The sequence below is a fragment of the Crassostrea angulata genome, chromosome 5, assembly GCF_025612915.1.
Source record: "Crassostrea angulata isolate pt1a10 chromosome 5, ASM2561291v2, whole genome shotgun sequence".
Classification (NCBI taxonomy): Eukaryota; Metazoa; Mollusca; class Bivalvia; order Ostreida; family Ostreidae; genus Magallana; species Magallana angulata.
The window spans coordinates 61786298-61804699 of NC_069115.1; the positions used below are offsets into that span (position 1 = coordinate 61786298).

At 38.5% G+C, this 18402-nt stretch overlaps 1 protein-coding gene across 2 annotated transcripts; it reads left to right on the forward strand.

The window, feature by feature from the left end:
* Window positions 1-6: 6 nt before the first annotated feature.
* On the forward strand, window positions 7-16432 carry LOC128183789 (uncharacterized). Of its 2 annotated transcripts, XM_052852942.1 has the most exons (7): window positions 7-410; window positions 604-794; window positions 4479-4626; window positions 7154-7277; window positions 7853-10181; window positions 12298-12346; window positions 13770-16432. In XM_052852942.1, the coding sequence occupies exons 1-6, from the start codon at window positions 404-406 to the stop codon at window positions 12340-12342; spliced, it is 2844 nt and encodes a 947-aa protein (XP_052708902.1). In that variant the 5' UTR covers window positions 7-403; the 3' UTR covers window positions 12343-12346; window positions 13770-16432. The 2 variants fall into 2 exon arrangements, with proteins under 2 accessions (XP_052708902.1, XP_052708903.1); XM_052852943.1 differs by lacking the exon at window positions 12298-12346.
* The last annotated feature ends 1970 nt before the right edge of the window (window positions 16433-18402 follow it).

Below are 18402 nucleotides of genomic sequence, written 5' to 3' on the forward strand. Positions count from 1 at the left end.
CAGTATGAGCAGGAGAGAAATCAGCTGGGAAGTCTTTGCTTGGATTGTGTTTACATTTTTAGTTGTGATCAGATTGACTGAATGAACTAGTGTATAGTTTTCTGACTGTGTAAACTGATTAAGGAACTAGACACTGTTCCCCTCACTCTAGTCCCTGACCAGGGTTGTATATGGAACCTCCCTCCCCCAAAAACACTGTACCTAGTTGGCGGACGGTGCCCCATTTATACTGAGGATTTCATTGGGGGGTTTCATAGAGTTCACACTTTTACGGAAGCTGATTGTAATGGGATTTACGTGGGAATTGATCGGATTTATATCAGAATCTGAATGACTATATTTTTGTAATGATTGATTTTATATGGAATGGAATATTAGTTAATAGAAAAGGACTTTAGCATCAATGAAAGGTACAGGAGAATAGATGTTGACTTTTTAGAAAATGATTTAATTAACATAATTGATTAAACACTTCACTAAGTTATGTAAATGTTGTGATTCAGATGTTTACTGTTCCTCTGACAAGAGCTATGTTAACAGCATTGTGTGTACTATATACAGATATTACAGGTAAGCCTTTCACTCACCTGTCTGTGTTTACAGGTGGTTACCTGGCCTTTCAAGCCATGCATCCGTCTCTGTGTGAGAACAAGCCCCCCAGCAGCTACAAGTGCACCCCCCTCACCTCCCTCTCCCAGCCCTGTATGCCGGTCGCCAATGTTGGACCCACTCGCATCCTCCCCTTCCTGTACCTGGGATCTCACCGGGACGCCATGTCTCAGGAAACAATCCAGGTCAGTATCTGTCTGTCTGTCTGTCTGTCTGTCTGTCTGTCTGTCTGTCTCTCTCTCTCTCTCTCTCTCTCTCTCTCTCTCTCTCTCTCTCTCTTCATTTTATCATGCATTAATACGTCGATATGAACTCAAACTTTATGCAGGCTAAAAGCTGTGTAATTTTTGACAAAGTGCATTAACTCTAGTGTAAGTTTTGATTTCACCAGATCTTTCAAGCACACACTGTGGGTGGGGTTAAAATGGAACAGATATTATTCTGTATAGTCATATTTCTTAATATGTAAGTCTCCCTTTCCCGATGGTGCATATTACACTGTCCCTTTATTCTTTCTTTATTTATAACTTCATCCCTGTGTAGTCCATATTTTCTCACTAATTTATGAAGTTTGCAATGATTTCAAACCATAAATGTAGGTAATTATGTCAGGTCGAATATCCAGAGGTATTTTCAACTAGACTTCTTAACACACAATGACAATATATAAAATAAACCAAAAAATTAAACAAAATAAAATGGGCCTTAGACCTGTAAGATAGCTGCACTAATTAATATAATGAAAGATGTAAAGGAATTAAAATCCAAGAAATGTGATAGAGGTCTGGGCTGACAATAAGGACTCGACTGACGTTCTGGGGGTGATATGTGTCCTTGGTCCAGGTGCTCCAGTTCTGGATGTACTCAGCTTTATGTACAAGAATCAGTGATCCATATCTCACCACTACACTGCCCCCTGTAGTACAGTAAAGGCTGGACAATACACTGCCCCCTGTAGTACAGTAAAGGCTGGACAATACACTGCCCCCTGTAGTACAGTAAAGGCTGCCCCCTGTAGTACAGTAAAGGCTGCCCCCTGTAGTACAGTAAAGGCTGCCCCCTGTAGTACAGTAAAGGCTGCCCCCTGTAGTACAGTAAAGGCTGCCCCCTATAGTACAGTAAAGGCTGGACTGTGATATCTCACCAATACACTGCCCCCTGTAGTACAGTAAAGGCTGGACAATACACTGCCCCCTGTAGTACAGTAAAGGCTGGACAATACACTGCCCCCTGTAGTACAGTAAAGGCTGGACTGTGATATCTCACCAATACACTGCCCCCTGTAGTACAGTAAAGGCTGGACAATACACTGCCCCCTGTAGTACAGTAAAGGCTGGACTGTGATATCTCACCAATACACTGCCCCCTGTAGTACAGTAAAGGCTGGACTGTGATATCTCACCAATACACTGCCCCCTGTAGTACAGTAAAGGCTGGACTGTGATATCTCACCAATACACTGCCCCCTGTAGTACAGTAAACCCCCTGTAGTACAGTAAAGGCTGGACTGTGATATCTCACCAATACACTGCCCCCTGTAGTACAGTAAAGGCTGGACTGTGATATCTCACCAATACACTGCCCCCTATAGTACAGTAAAGGCTGGACTGTGATATCTCACCAATACACTGCCCCCTGTAGTACAGTAAAGGCTGGACTGTGATATCTCACCAATACACTGCCCCCTGTAGTACAGTAAAGGCTGCCCCCTGTAGTACAGTAAAGGCTGGACTGTGATATCTCACCAATACACTGCCCCCTGTAGTACAGTAAACCCCCTGTAGTACAGTAAAGGCTGGACTGTGATCAATATCTCACCAATACACTGCCCCCTGTAGTACAGTAAAGGCTGGACTGTGATCAATATCTCACCAATACACTGCCCCCTGTAGTACAGTAAAGGCTGGACTGTGATCAAAGATGGAAGGACTGCAGCTAACGGGCTCAAAGATTGCAGCCAACGAGCCCAAAGACTGCAACTAACGGGCCCAAAGACTGCAGTTAACGAGCCCAAAGACTGCAACTAACGGGCCCAAAGACTGCAGTTAACGAGCCCAAAGACTGTAGTGAACTGGCTCAAAGACTGCAGCTAACAGGCCTTAAGACTGCAGCTAAGAGGCTCAAAGACTGCTACGAACTTGCTCAAAGACTGCAGCTAATGGGCTCAAAGACTGCAGCTAATGGGCTCAAAGACTGCAGCTAACGAGCCCAAAGACTGTAGTGAACTGGCTCAAAGACTGCAGCGAACTGGCTCAAAGACTGCAGCTAACGGGCCTAAAGACTGCAGCTAAGAGGCTCAAAGACTGCAGCTAAGAGGCTCAAAGACTGCTACGAACTTGCTCAAAGACTGCAGGTAAATGGTCTCAAAAATGGCATCCTCCATTGAGAACTTGGGGCCGAGATGAGCTCACTGATTGGCTGCTGTTGGAATTGGATATGAAATATTCAGTAACATCTGACACTTTGAGGTGCAGGTGATGCATTGTTATCCTACAGTGTGGGGGGGGGGGGGGGGGCATGGCATCCTCGATGTTGTTGATATCATGAATTACATAGCTAGCTGAGAGGAATCTTATTGGGGGTTGGTTAATGATATATTTTTTTCTTCTGCATTAGTGATAATCATTGGGATATCAAATGCCTATCCATCACGATGAAACAATGGCTCACAGCTCATACAGAGTACTGCTCATCAAATAATGATTGATCCCTGGTCCTGGTTTAGTTTTATAATACAATTATTCCTTTAATGAATATTTAATGACGCAAAGTTATTGTGTTGGACGTGTGACAGAATATTTAAAGTTTTCCAAAGAATGGCTTACCCAGTAAACCTTAAATTCCAGTGAATAAGTACAGGTAAAATATTTGGTTGTTAATTAGTCACGGTTGTTTGACCGACCTTGTGCTTTTAGGGAGCAGTATATAAGGGAGACGTCATTGTAGGGGACCCTCCCTCTAAGAATTGTAAACAGACATTACTCATGTCTCCCCCCCCCTTTGTTTTGACTACTGTGACCTTTCCTTCTGACGTAAATGTAAACACAGTCTGGTTTTAAAAAAAACCTAAAGTATTTGTATGCCGTATTCAGTTGAATGTTTGTTGATGTCATTCTGAAAGACAAATGATTTCACGTCAACCCTGACGGAGTCTACCTACGATTGATTGCATTTTGATGCCTGGGCTAGTTGTGAATATACAAGTTAAGAAAAATCAATTTTAAAATGACGTAAAATTATACAAAATTTTAAATGTAACGACAGGCACATTGATACGTTTTTGACGTTAGTCTTACTTTGACGAAGGCAACATTCTTTATACAATATAAAATAAATTTTTAGCCGATTGAAAGCGCGTTACAACCAGAATTAAATTATATATATATTATTCTTTTACAAACATATTGAATATCTTAGATACAATGTGAATGATATCACTCTCTGTAGTAGTATATCTGTTCTCATTATAGCTAAACAGGACTCCTAACAGATTGCATAGTCCACCATGTTTCTTTCTTCTCCTCCCTATCCCTACAGCCCCGTTATTAATAAAGCCTCTGACTCTTCATACTTTGAAGTTTTTCACTATTCAGTTCCTGTCACACAAAACAATGATTTAAAAAAGCAGAATGTAACAAGTTGACCATGAGTTTCAGGTGTTCCATTGTTTGTAAGAAATATATATATACCCATTTATATATACATTTATATACCCATATTCTGGAGTCAGAGATAAGAAAACTAGAATTTGTATATGTATTGAACTTGTATCGTGTCCAGCTTTAAGGATGTTTTGTATCATTCATGATCATATATATGATATTTGTGTCTTTTAGATCAGCAATAAAACTTAAACATATCTATTGCAGATAAACGACATATCTTACATCCTGAACGTTAGCATCACGTGTCCTCAGTCTCCGTTTGTACAGGACGGACATTTCCATCGCATTCCAGTCAACGACAACTACAGCGCCAAGCTGCTGCCATTCTTCCACCAAGCATTCCAGTTTATTGGTAAGTGATTCCACCAAACATTCCAGTTTATTGGTAAGTGATTCCACCAAGCATTCCAGTTTATTGGTAAGTGATTCCACCAAGCATTCCAGTTTATTGGTAAGTGATTCCACCAAACATTCCAGTTTATTGGTAAGTGATTCCACCAAGCATTCCAGTTTATTGGTAAGTGATTCCACCAAGCATTCCAGTTTATTGGTAAGTGATTCCACCAAACATTCCAGTTTATTGGTAAGTGATTCCACCAAGCATTCCAGTTTATTGGTAAGTGATTCCACCAAGCATTCCAGTTTATTGGTAGTGTATGGTCTAGGGGATCTGTATTTTCTCAGGTCAGCGGTGCTAACTATAGACACTCTTTCTGTAATCTTCAGGCATCATCCTTCTAATTGAGGAGCTGATGCCATAGGGCCTGATAAGACCTAACTTTGCTAAGTTTAGTCCGGGGTTATATTACACTGCAGCCCTTTATGCCTGATGGGGAGATAGGATTCAGAAATCAATATAGTTTACATTCCCAGAATCCAGCAGTGCAGTGTTTACATTCCCAGAATCCAGCAGTGTTTACATTCCCAGAATCCAGCAGTGTTTACATTCCCAGAATGACTGCTAGTACTGATTTACACAGTCTACCCACGTACTAGGTCACTGACTTACACAGTCTCCTCACAAATTAGGTCACTGAGGTGTTCTAGGGGTTAAGAGGTCACAAGGAATGTCACATATTCTGTGACAGACAAAGATGATGTATAGGGAAGGTCACATATTCTGTGACAGACAAAGATGGTGTATAGGGAAGGTCACATATTCTGTGACAGACAAAGATGGTGTATAGGGAAGGTCACATATTCTGTGACAGACAAAGATGGTGTATAGGGAAGGTCACATATTCTGTGACAGACAAAGATGGTGTATAGGGAAGGTCACATATTCTGTGACAGACAAAGATGGTGTATAGGGAAGGTCACATATTCTGTGACAGACAAAGATGGTGTATAGGGAAGGTCACATATTCTGTGACAGACAAAGATGGTGTATAGGGAAGGTCACATATTCTGTGACAGACAAAGATGGTGTATAGGGAAGGTCACATATTCTGTGACAGACAAAGATGTTGTATAGGGAAGGTCACATATTCTGTGACAGACAAAGATGGTGTATAGGGAAGGTCACATATTCTGTGACAGACAAAGATGGTGTATAGGGAAGGTCACATATTCTGTGACAGACAAAGATGGTGTATAGAGTTCTGATACCAGGTCCTGAGATAAAGTTGGAGTCTTTGTTAACTAGCATCTTACTTATCAGGTCTTCTCTCAATAGAAAACATGAAAGGTAATATAAACAAAAGCATTTAGAAGAAATAAAAGCAGTAAGGAACATTCCCTGATCCTCTGACAGTGACAGTAGAGGACTCGGCTGCTAGTCATCTGGTGTATTTACATGATTCATGTATTGATTTATGGTTTGTTTTGAATTGTCGGGTTGCACTCTATCTCATCTCCTGGCTTTTTTCTCCACTGTTGAATGTATATATTGATCTGATGAGCAGAAACTGGGCATAAGGAGCTTGTGTAATACAACAACAACCCCCAATACCTAATGTACTTGTCTATTTTATTTTACAAAGAACAGTTAAAGGGACATGGTCACGATTTTGGTCAAAAATTATTTTTCCAGTTTTAGACCAAAAATGAATGTTATAAATGTTAGGAACTGTTTATTTATGCTTAAAATGAATAAGAAGATAGACAAATCAGCTTGAAAAAGATTTTATACTGATATAATATTGAACCAATGTAAACAAAAACAGGGCAGTAGCCTTGTTTACATGACAACGAATTGCGAGCCCTGTATCTTACTTATAACTGTATGACTGACTCTTAAATTTCATTTGATCACGGGAAATGCATTTCTTAAGCATTGTAAATAATAAAAACAGAAGAAAAAAATTGACCAAAATCGTGACCATGTCCCTTTACGATGTATAGTCAATTTTATTCATATTGATTAAAGTATGATAGAATATGTGAGTGGAATTATCCCCTTGTTAAAACACCAGGTGGGGGGGGGGGGGGGGGGGGGGGGGGTTTACGGTAAATTTGGCATGATGCTCAAAGTGTATGCAAATTTTTATTTAATATTCACACAATTTCACCATTAAATTCTTTCTGTAGTACTGGTGTACATCTTTATTTATAAAACTTCAATTTTAAAGTAGCTTTTGTACCATATAATACAATGTTTATGCAACACTTATTAACTTATTATCAATTATTTTCTTCCTGATAATAATAACCATGTTTTGATTAATGTAGTATGTTTTTTTGGCATTTTTGCAGAATTTTTTCGACATTTGTCTTTGTTTTTCCAAACATCGAGACATTTCTGTGTGTTCTTACAGACCATGCAGTGATCTTTCATTGCTTTTTGTGTCATACAAAAGACCAGTGACATTCTGTTGCTTTATCTATATGGCTTTCCTGTCTTATTACAGACAAGTGATGTTATGTTGTTTTATTTACAGACAAAGTGAGGGAGGCCAACGGTAGCGTGATGATTCACTGTCTGGCCGGGATATCCCGATCTCCCACGCTGGCCATTGCTTACGTAATGAAGCACCTACATATGTCATCAGACGAAGCATACAGGTAGATATCTAGATACATGGGGCAGGAGTGTATAGATAGATATCTAGATACATCTAGATACATGGGGCAGGAGTGTACAGATAGATATCTAGATACATGGGGCAGGAGTGTACAGATAGATATCTAGATACATGGGGCAGGAGTGTACAGATAGATATCTAGATACATGGGGCAGGAGTGTACAGATAGATATCTAGATACATGGGGCAGGAGTGTACAGATAGATATCTAGATACATGGGGCAGGAGTGTACAGATAGATATCTAGATACATGGGGCAGTAGTGTACAGTTAGATATTTGACCCTGCAATGCTATGCACAAGAAACTACTTTGATATCTTTTATAAAAGTAGCTCTTCATAGATTTCGACATTACAACAAACTAAAAGTCTCATTAAAACTGATATAAAAGAAAAAGAAAGAAATATATGCTTTTGAAATTTTAAACCTTTGTTTCTCTGTGTAGGTAAGATTTATATCCTGTGCATTATCCTTTTTCTCTGCATTGACATGAAACCTGTATATCATCTGTTTCTGTGAAGGTGTGATTTACATCATGTACATTGTCTCTGTAGGTATGTGAAGGACAAAAGGCCGACCATCTCTCCGAACTTTAACTTCCTTGGACAGCTGCTGGAGTATGAGAAGTGGATAAAGCAGGAGGAGGAGGAGTTAAGGCAGCGACAGGAGTCCCTGGGCTCGCTGACCGACGGCAAGACCACGCCCATCATCATGGACCTCCAGATGTGCAGCCCTTCCTCACCCATCGCCAAGGCCACCAAGCCCTTCACCTTTGACCCCCAGTGGGAGCCTCGTGTACAGGACCGTGATTTAAAGCGTGACACAAACGACAACCTGCCGTTGTTGGCCGATTCCGACTCGTGGAACAATTTTCAGTGTTCTGGAAAGTCGACATCATCAAAAATGGAGACGGATCTCCCAGAAAAGAGAAAGTTTAGTGATTCTAGTACGTTGTGTAGTGGTTATCCACACATCTCAGACAGCAACCCAGTGACTCCCAGCGCTGAGTTATCCCCCTTTCCTTTTGGTGTATCAACCCTAAATAATGGGTCTCGGTCTGATTCACCACAGGAGTGGAAAGTTCAGAAAGACTGCAAGAGGAAGTCTCCTTCTCCCACTCCAAAGTCGCCCGTAAGTCGATCCTTCACACTGTCTCTGAGTCCAGTGCCTCTCCCCTCAGAGGGAATTGGTGCCCCCAGGGACAGAAAGAGGTCTCTTGGATCTCCCATGACAAAACCATCTACCTTGATGTCTCCGTTATCAAGATCTCCAGGGAAACCCTTTATCAAACCATTTTCTCTGCCACTCTCCCCTGTTTTGTCGCCGGACACCCCAGAAACCAGTGACCCCGTGAACTCTGACCCAACCATCAAGGACTCCTCCAATCATCAACAGGAAACTGCTGCTCAAAGGAATGATAGGATGGCAGTGTCAAAACCCTTCTCGTTACCGCTGAGCAGTGTGAACTCTCCAGACGTCAGGGACAGTACTAACAACCAACAGAAAAAGTTCAAACAGGAGAGAAACTTTCACCTGCCATTGTCTTCTCAATCTCAGCGAGATAACAGTCAAAGCGAGCAAAGGGAGAGCAGATCTCGACCGTTTGTCCTCCCTGTATCTCCTCTTGTCTCTTCTGAGAAAAGTCTGTCCATCACGGATGGCAACTCACCCTTACCCTCACCTGCGCTGACTCCAGTCAAAAGTCCATCGAGATCGTTCACTCTGCCACTGTCAACAGTCAGTCTACATACAAATGAAAGAAACAAGGCCACAGTGGACCTAGTGAGTCCCTGTCGCCCCAGACAGTGTCCAGAGCTACCCAGTCCACGCCTGGAGTCGGCCGAACACTGTCACATGGAAACAACATCACCAAGTCTACCAGACAGCACCCCATTATATATTGTATCAGAATCATGTAAATCTCAACAGAAATTTGATCTCAGTCTCTCTGTGTCTCAGTCAAAGTGTTGTGAAACATTGACCGCCCCCTCCTCCTCCCCGCGACCCCCCTCATCACTACCCCATACCCTGGGGGTCCCCGGTAGAACCTCTGAGCTTCGTTGCCCCCCATCACAGACAATTTACTCCCCCTCAGCAGCTCTGGCTGAGCTTCATTTCAGTCACTCTGTGGTGGAGAGGATCGACAAGCCTACTCCTCTACAGAAGTTTCCATCTACCTCTCTCGACAAACTTAACTTTACTCCTTGTTTTGCAACGGAAAACAGAACCAAGGAATCAGTGTGTTCAATGGAGGCGGATCACGGAGAGCCTGGTGAGGGGACATCCCTCGCCTCCATTGGCTCTGGCAGTAGTTCAACCGTGACGTCCCCCGTAGGTCATCAGGTGACCCTGAGAGTCAGGGAAAATAGGGCAAAACGACCTCTCATAAGACCGAACAGTATTGCATTTTCTAAATACCCGACCTTTGATCTTGGATCAGACTGTCAGGAATCCCCCAGCTCAGCCAGTAGTACGTCGCAAGACGATGCGGCCGATACGTACCTTCTACAAAATGGAAAACGCTCCAAGGCCTCGGACTCTCACACCGGAAGATACACTGAACGAGACGTGTACCGGAAAATCACAGCAGCCATGGAGAGTGCTATGTTTAGAACACAGGTGTACGAGGCGAGTCGTAAGGCCAGAAGCCTGGATGACATCCTGGTCTCAGGAGACCCTCTGGTGGCAAAACAAGCTGGAACCGGGTGCTCACCATTTGGGAAATTTCCACCACGATGTGGATTAGGACCACAAAGGTTTAATTCTCCTGGAATTTACGAAAATATAACATGTCATGCATCGTCAGAAGTTTACCAGTCCAGCAGTAGCATATCATCTAACGGAAGTCATGGCTCACTGCACGGGAGCCTGGAAATCATACAGGTATCCTAGCAACTGAGTGATGCATGCTGGTCCTACTTTGATTTGATTTGTGATCCTGTTCTTTATTTTGGTGCTATTTTTGATGTTTTTTTTTATTTAATCACAGGAGCTGTTCGTAGCCTTTTGGGCTGCTATTGCTATTGATTTTGTTTTATGTAGAATTATTGCTTTGGTTTCTTTATTGCAAAAAAGAAAGTTTATTATTTTTTTTTAATATCCAAAAGTCCACGACTAGTTTCTGTGATTTAAATGTCATTGACAATATTTGCTTCATTTTATTTTGAGTTTTTATTAGCATGTTCTAGCTGTTGTACAAATTTGTGTAAAAATTCTTGACTTTTCGGTGCACATGTCCTTGTGAAAATTTTACACCACTCAAACCTTTTCTGCTTCTCTGAATTATGAATAATGGATAAAAGTTTATTATTGTGTTTAAAAATATTTATTATAAAAGCTTCCAAGTATCAACATGTATAACGATCTTTAGATGATAGAATAAAGTTTTTATTTGTTAACCCTGGCTATTGATTTACCCGTAGCTCTGTTGAATTTTCTTGTTGAGATAATGAGGATAAATGAATATAAATGCTATAGCTAAGTGAAACATGGTTAACATGAACACTTTTATAATGATTTCATGTCTACAGGAAAGTCATTTTTATTCCTCAAAGTCTTTAATCGTATTATAAACTTTTTGGGATTAAAGAAATGACCTCTATAAGGAATCGAGGCATCTTGTCTCTGGCATTGTTAGTGTGGTTCACTGTTTCTCACTTTTCATGATTATTGTAGAAAAAAAATCTCCATATGATCTATCTTTTTTACCCTGTATAATTGTGTGGGGGATATGCTTATTCTTTCCAAACTGAAAGTAGACTGGGGAATTAATGGTTAGGGGATTGATGAGAAGGGGGTGGTGTTTGATTTGTTAGTGAACTATTTCTGTCAAACTGAAAGTAGACTGAGGAATTATTGGTTAGGGGATTGCTGAGAAGGAGGGAGGTGTTTGATTTGTTTGTGAACTATTTCTGTCAAACTGAAAGTAGACTGGGGAATTATTGGTTAGGGGATTGCTGAGAAAGGGGGAGGTGTTTGATTTGTTAGTGAACTATTTCTGTCAAACTGGAAGTAGACAGGGTAATTATTGGTTAGGGGATTGCTGAGAAAGGGGGAGGTGTTTGATTTGTTAGTGAACTATTTCTGTCAAACTGAAAGTAGACGGGGGAATTATTGGTTAGGGGATTGCTGAGAAAGGGGGAGGTGTTTGATTTGTTAGTGAACTATTTCTGTCAAACTGAAAGTAGACTGGGGAATTATTGGTTAGGGGATTGCTGAGAAGGGGGAGGTGTTTGATTTGTTTGTGAACTATTTCTGTCAAACTGAAAGTAGACGGGGGAATTATTGGTTTGGGGATTGCTGAGAAGGGGGAGGTATTTGATTTGTTAGTGAACTATTTCTGTCAGCTTGTTTTTACAATGCCAGTGTCTTGGTTTCTTCTTGCATGGTAGTGTAGAGCCCAACATTTCTGTTTGTTAGGAGAGCATTTTGTTTTGAACGTTTGATTGCTTATTCATTATTAATGTCATAATGTTACCACATTTACAGTTATCTTAGACATGGGAAGGTTAATTCCCGAGATATTTTTGTAGATTTTAGAGTTGTCAACCAAGTAATTCCTATGGAATAAAACAATTACAAAGAGCTCTTGTTACAGGCTTTCTGCTAATGGTTATATTGCAGACAAAATTCTATAATTAGTGCATGGTCCTCAAAATTTACATTCTCCATATGCTGATTTGAAGAGAGAGAGAGAGAGAGAGAGAGAGAGAGAGAGAGAGAGAGAGAGAGAGAGAGAGAGAAAGAGAGAGAATCTCAGTAATGAAAGGTGTCTAAAATAAAGAAGAGGTCGTAAAGTTCATGCGCATACAGTTCATGTATTAAGGGTTCCTGGTGTAACTTTCTAGTTATGGACCAGTTCAATAAATTCGTCACCAATGTTAACTTTAAGTAATGGACCAGTTCAATAAATTCGTCACCAATGTTAACTTTTAGTAATGGACCAGCTCAATAAACTCGTCACCAATGTTAACTGTCTTCTTTTTTCTACCTCACCAAGGTCGGGGAGTGCCCCAACAAGCGCCGGAAAACCTCCGACAAGTAGCGGGGTAAGGGGAGACCACTGTTGTTCTGTGGGTGTTGTTGGACAGTTTGTGTTGTATTTCGGACACCTTAATTATAGCAACGAGTCGGAAGATATAGCTTTGTACAGGGATTACATGTATCGCCTCCTCTTTATAAACAACAGACATTGTTGGCATGTTTGAAACAAGGGGGTGGAATTTTTCGTGTATGGTTTATATCTAGCGACTCGTTGAAAATTCAGGTGTCTGTGGTTGTATAGATGTTGTTTAAAATTTCCAGATTTTTTTGAGAGTGATAAAAGGTTCCCTTTGGTCTGTGCTTTCCCTCTGGGTACAACCTTTGCATCACAACATTTGTTCTTCCTCTCGTTATTTTAATTCCAAACAAAAATATTCAGTTGAAATTCAATGAGTTAAGGCAGTAATATAGTATTTTTATTTTTTGCCATTGTTTCTAGAAGTACCCGATTAAGTTTAAATAAACTGACATTTTTTTGTTATAAAATATAAGTACAAAATTTTAAGTTGTTTTTAAAACAAACCCAATCGGCCTCTTGAAGTTCATCATGCTTTTAGTCCAGTCACCATTTATTGGGCCTCATAGCCTGCCAGAAAAACCCATTGGCCAAGAAGTAGCGAATGATTAAACAGCAGAAAATGGGAGGGTGCACGTGAAATAACCTGATCAAATAACCACGATCTGACTTAAGTTGATAGGAAAAAGTTATAAGGGGAAAAATAGACAAACTAGCTGTTTCAGCGGACTGCACGATTGTAGATGCATTATTGATGGGACCAGAAGGTAACATTGTAACACTGCACGTGCATGAGGGTGCTGTGTTCTATTACATTTCGTTATCAAAGGAGAAAAGGAAAGACAACTCTTTTGTGACTGAACTTGTTGCAAACTGATTACATTGGATGAATTTTGTTTATTTTTAATCATTGAAAAAAAAATATTAAAAATTGGTTTGCAAATGTATGTCAAAATTGAATTACGCGAATAATTATGTATATAAGAAAACAATTTCAAGTTCATAATTTTGGACATCATTCATTTCTAACATCTTCGCTAGCCAAGAGTTTTTGGTCCACTTTGCTCGACCGAAAACCCTGGGCTAACGAAGATGATTTTTAAAGAAGTTGATATATCTATAAAGTTTTGACTAATAGTAAGTAAGACAAAAATTATTTCATGATTTGGTACATTAAAAAATTGTATTTACCTTCTCAGAGACATATGTGTCTCTGGTCTTTTCAAAGAATTAGTTGAGTCGGAGACATAAATAACATACTCTCTGGTTGAGTATACAGCCATCGGAGGGTGTTTTAATTGAGATAACTTTTTAATGATATTTCTATATTTAACCTCCGATGTCCGTCGTTCTTTAAAAAAAACAGTTGTCATGGTTACCTTCTTCTTTATCACAATCTCACTCTTCTTCAGGACGACTGACAACAATGTCACACCTACAATGCATTAAATTTAAATCAACCAATCAACAACCAGAACGACGGAAATGACGTCACAGACCCCGCCACTGACATAGCATTGTGCCTTATGAAGTTCAAAGAAGCACGGGAGGAAAAAAAGAATGTAATTTGTCTCCCTTGTGGAGCAGCACTTTTCAGTTCATTGATTATTGTTTCAGAAATTGTTTGTAGAAAGTCCGCTAGTTTGAAGAAGCTGTTTGTTCTGTGGAGGTCTCTTCTCGCCCTAGGTAGTATGAGAAGAAATTACCCAGATTTTTAGATTTTATGCAAAGCCAGTAGCCTCCCTTCACATCCCCTCCACCAAAAATCACCCCAAAACGCAAACACCAGTGCCCACTGAAAGGAGGTTAAGAATCCGGATCCTTTCTTTTCACCCCCCCCCCCCCCCTCCCTTAGCTCTTGTCGTTGTCAATTATTTGAGGTCATGTGATCGTTGTTGATAAATACGTAGATTTTAGAATTCTCAGGAACTTAAAATCCAATAATCAGGAGAGGTCAGAGGTCAGAATTACATTTTATCCATTTGATTTTCATAGATATGAATGGATATCGTTTTAATGAACACGGTTAATCGTTTGATAATATGTCAGTCATTCGTATCAACCCTCTATATCTGTTTATGTACAAGACTAAATACGCCTCAGAGCATGGATAGATTTGGTACAAGTGAACATTGTATGTTAAGTTGCTGTTATTGTTCTTGATCAAGTTGGTACCGTAGGATAGTCATATTCAGCGTCTCTTTCTTTCTCTCGTCCGCCTCTAGTTTATCTGATAGATAATTTTTTTTTCAACGGGAGAATTGTAAGAATCGGGAAAATCAATTTAGAAAAAAACCAAATCTCTCTCTTTTTCTCTCTCTCTCTCTGAGAGATGATGTCACGTGTAAGATTTGCAGATGTCATTGTCACTCAGAAATGACTGATTTTGTATCGGACAAATGTTACTTTACGTAGGGAATCACCCTTAATTCCTAGAGATAGTTGTTCGTTAATGTATTCAGTGGTTAGTTAACCTTTGACCTGTTGTGAATGTTTACCTTGTTATGACACTGTATTGAGATATTTTTGTAGAAATCTTGGATAAGCTGTGATTTTGTACATAGAAAATTCCCCAATGTGAACGGAGAGCATTAGTATATTTACAGACATTAATATATACCGTAGAAAATGATGTCGTTTATTTATAGATGTGGACATTACCATGGTTATGTTTACCTTGTGTATCAAGTTCCCGGTCTGACTCTCGGTTGTGTTGAAATATAACGTCATAGTCACGTGGTATACATGTCACATAAAATTTGTCATTATATAACGTCACAAAGATATCACACGTCACGACGAATGTCAAATTGTATTATGTCATAGCTCATCATCGTGTTTACACTTACGCCACAGCACATGACGTCATAAAGCATATCAACAGAGTTTTCTCAGAAGATGTTAGCACAATAAATGGCGTCATGGAAACTTTTCTTGACTGTTTATCAAGATTTAAAAGATTCAACCCTATTTATACAGAAAAGAAGTTACTGGGGTAACCCCTAATAACAAATTATAATTGAGATAACCATGCAAGATGCCGTTGTGATAATAAAATCATACCGTTTTGACATAAACTTAGAACACCGCTATGACGTTTGCATAATACTTCGTTATGACGTATGCATAATACTTCGCTGTGACGTATGCACAATAGACCGTTGTAACGTGTGAATGCACGCATCATTGTAATCATTGAAATGTTGGAATGTCTTTGATACCACATGTCATTGAGGAAACTCTTTTTCATTGTAACGTCTGAATGAATGAATACAATATAGTGATGACTTACAGAAAGCGTCTTATGGCGTCTTACTGTTCCGTCATTATGGCGTCCTTCAAAGCACACCAATTTGTCAAAGTGGAACACAACTTTTGTCAGTACATTTCTATTGTATTTGTTACATCGTACTTTTAATATTTTTTAACTTTTTTTACATGTACATTGGACACAATGATATTGAACGTTATTGTAAAACTGTTATAATAATTTGTATACACTTGTGTAGAAATTTTATACAATTTGTAAAAGTCACCCGTTTTTTTAAATATATGTACATGATATTTAACTTTGGCCAATCAGTCAAAACCAAACTGTTAAAATTATCAAGACAAAATAGTCGGGCAGCTTTTTTTCTTTCATCGTATGTGCAACACAACTTTATAACCAAATTATTACAAACAACGTATTTGTTACTTGAACCAATTGTTAAAAAAACGTAATTCAAAATCTTTTTGTTAAGGACAACATTTGTGCAATATTTAGTTTGTTAAACTGTGGTTCTTGTTCAGCTGTAGACCATTACACAACTGGACGATGTTCTTTTCTAGTCATGACACATAGGCGTTCGTTCTCCGATGATAGGACTCGCTCCGTTTTTATCCGTTTTTATCTGTGATTGTCGTACCTCTAGTTTTCTTATTTATGACATGACGTCGACATACAGCCAGTGACGTATCGCAGTCACGTGGTTATTGTCGGCCCGCTCATGTTCTCTGTGAGTTAGAGGCGAGCGTTGTTTTTTCTATAGTCTACTGTAATCTACCTATATTAAATCGTTGTTTACACTTACAATGTGTCATTGTTTTATTACATACAAAACATCAGACTACTAGATGCTTTTTCAGTGTAACGACCAAAAGAAAAGGCCATTGCTTGGATTAGAACCCAAATCTTCTGACTAATGAATCCTTTACTCAATCAAACGAGCCAATAGGTTAGTTGAAATGCCATCAATTGTGTAGCTACCATGACCCTCCCTTGAAAAGAATCGCCAGCGACTATCACTGGATGTCATTACCTGTGTAGTTTTGGAGATTCTAGCCATTCCGAGAATACCCAGGATTGTATGTCTGTAAAATCAACAGGTCCGTAGACAATTAGGTGATTAATTATGGTCTACCAATTAATATAAAACATAGGTAATCACAGATTACAAAGCTCACCGAGACGAGGCATCACTTTTATGAAGCATCATCTTTATGAGACCACTTTAATCATATTATATGATAATCATAGTTAATGATCTTGGATAAACATGGATACTGTTTTGACACAATATCGTATTACTATATCATATGTTAAACACTTGTATGATAATCATATGTTCATTTCATATTGATTTATAAGATACAGTGTTAAGACATTAATATAAAATACGATATTGCATCCTATGATACTTACCATATATATCATAAACAATAAAATACTGTAATAAATAATGATGCAATATGAAATTGTAACACTTGATATTACATTGTATTGTGTTATACATTATTGAATTTAATCACATAATACAATATTATAGTTTATGAAACAATAAGGTATTACATGAAACAATATCATATCACATAATACATCAACATTTTTTAATATATGATATTATATTGTATAATATATTATGATATTATAATGTATGATATTGAAACATAATATGAAATTGTATCATATGATGCAATATCAAATTTGATACAACATTGTATCATATCATATGACAAAATCATGTGATATAGTTATATCTTTATATAATACAATATCATACTATACAATATCGTATATCATTTATTTAAGGAATGAATTTAATTTTTACTTATGTTAAACGATATAACATAACTTGGGGCAGTTTACACTTTATAAACCGCGAAGCGTAAACTGTTCCAAGTAATGTTATACATGTACTCGTATAACATAGATAAAAATTAAATTTATCCCTTATAATTTAATTTTCTACTATTTAAATCAGATATTAATGCCAATTAATTAGTTAAAATATGTTAATTTGTACAAATTTTAAACGTAACGTCAAGCGTATTTATACATTTCGCACGCGCGTCGTATTGTGACATAGGCAGGTTATGTTATACGATATATATGAATTTGTTTAGCCAATCAAATGAGGCGTTACAATCAGAATTAAATTATAATTATATATTTTTCCCCATTGAGAGCCTCAGTCTCAAATGAGATGAAGTTCAAGGTCACGTAATCATAGAAGTTTGTGTCTTTCAATAGTTCAGACGCGGGTATTTTATGTCTTTTCTTTTTGGACATTTATTTATTGGTGGAATGATGTTTATTGGGTCATCAACTCTGAAGTCTCATTTGAGACTGAGGCTCTCAATGGGGAAAAATTATAAAGTTAAACGAGACTTACCTGGAAGGTGAAGTTTGACTGTAATTTTTCCACCATTGAGAGACGTAGGGATCAAATGCCCAACCCTAGGGATTTTTTCTAGTCCCGCCCTATAATTTTCTGTTACTTGATGCCCCAATAATTATAAATACTCCTCTGAATTATGATTACGTGACCTTGAACTTCATCTCATTTGATCCCTACGTCTCTCAATGGTGGAAAAATTACAGTCAAACTTCACCTTCCAGGTAAGTCTCGTTTAACTTTATAATTATACAGTATCATATCATATGAAACAATAGTATATATTGCAATATCAAATAAAACAATAGCCTGTGATAAAATAGAATATAATACAATATATTATACAATATTGTATCATAATATACAATACTATACATAACATTATCAT

Excerpts from the sequence above, each read along its gene's own strand:
- LOC128183789 (XM_052852942.1), top strand. Across the intron at positions 7,278-7,852 it reads TCATCAGACGAAGCATACAG|GTATGTGAAGGACAAAAGGC; the intron begins GTAGATATCTAG and ends TTGTCTCTGTAG. Across the intron at positions 10,182-12,297 it reads GGAGCCTGGAAATCATACAG|GTCGGGGAGTGCCCCAACAA; the intron begins GTATCCTAGCAA and ends TACCTCACCAAG.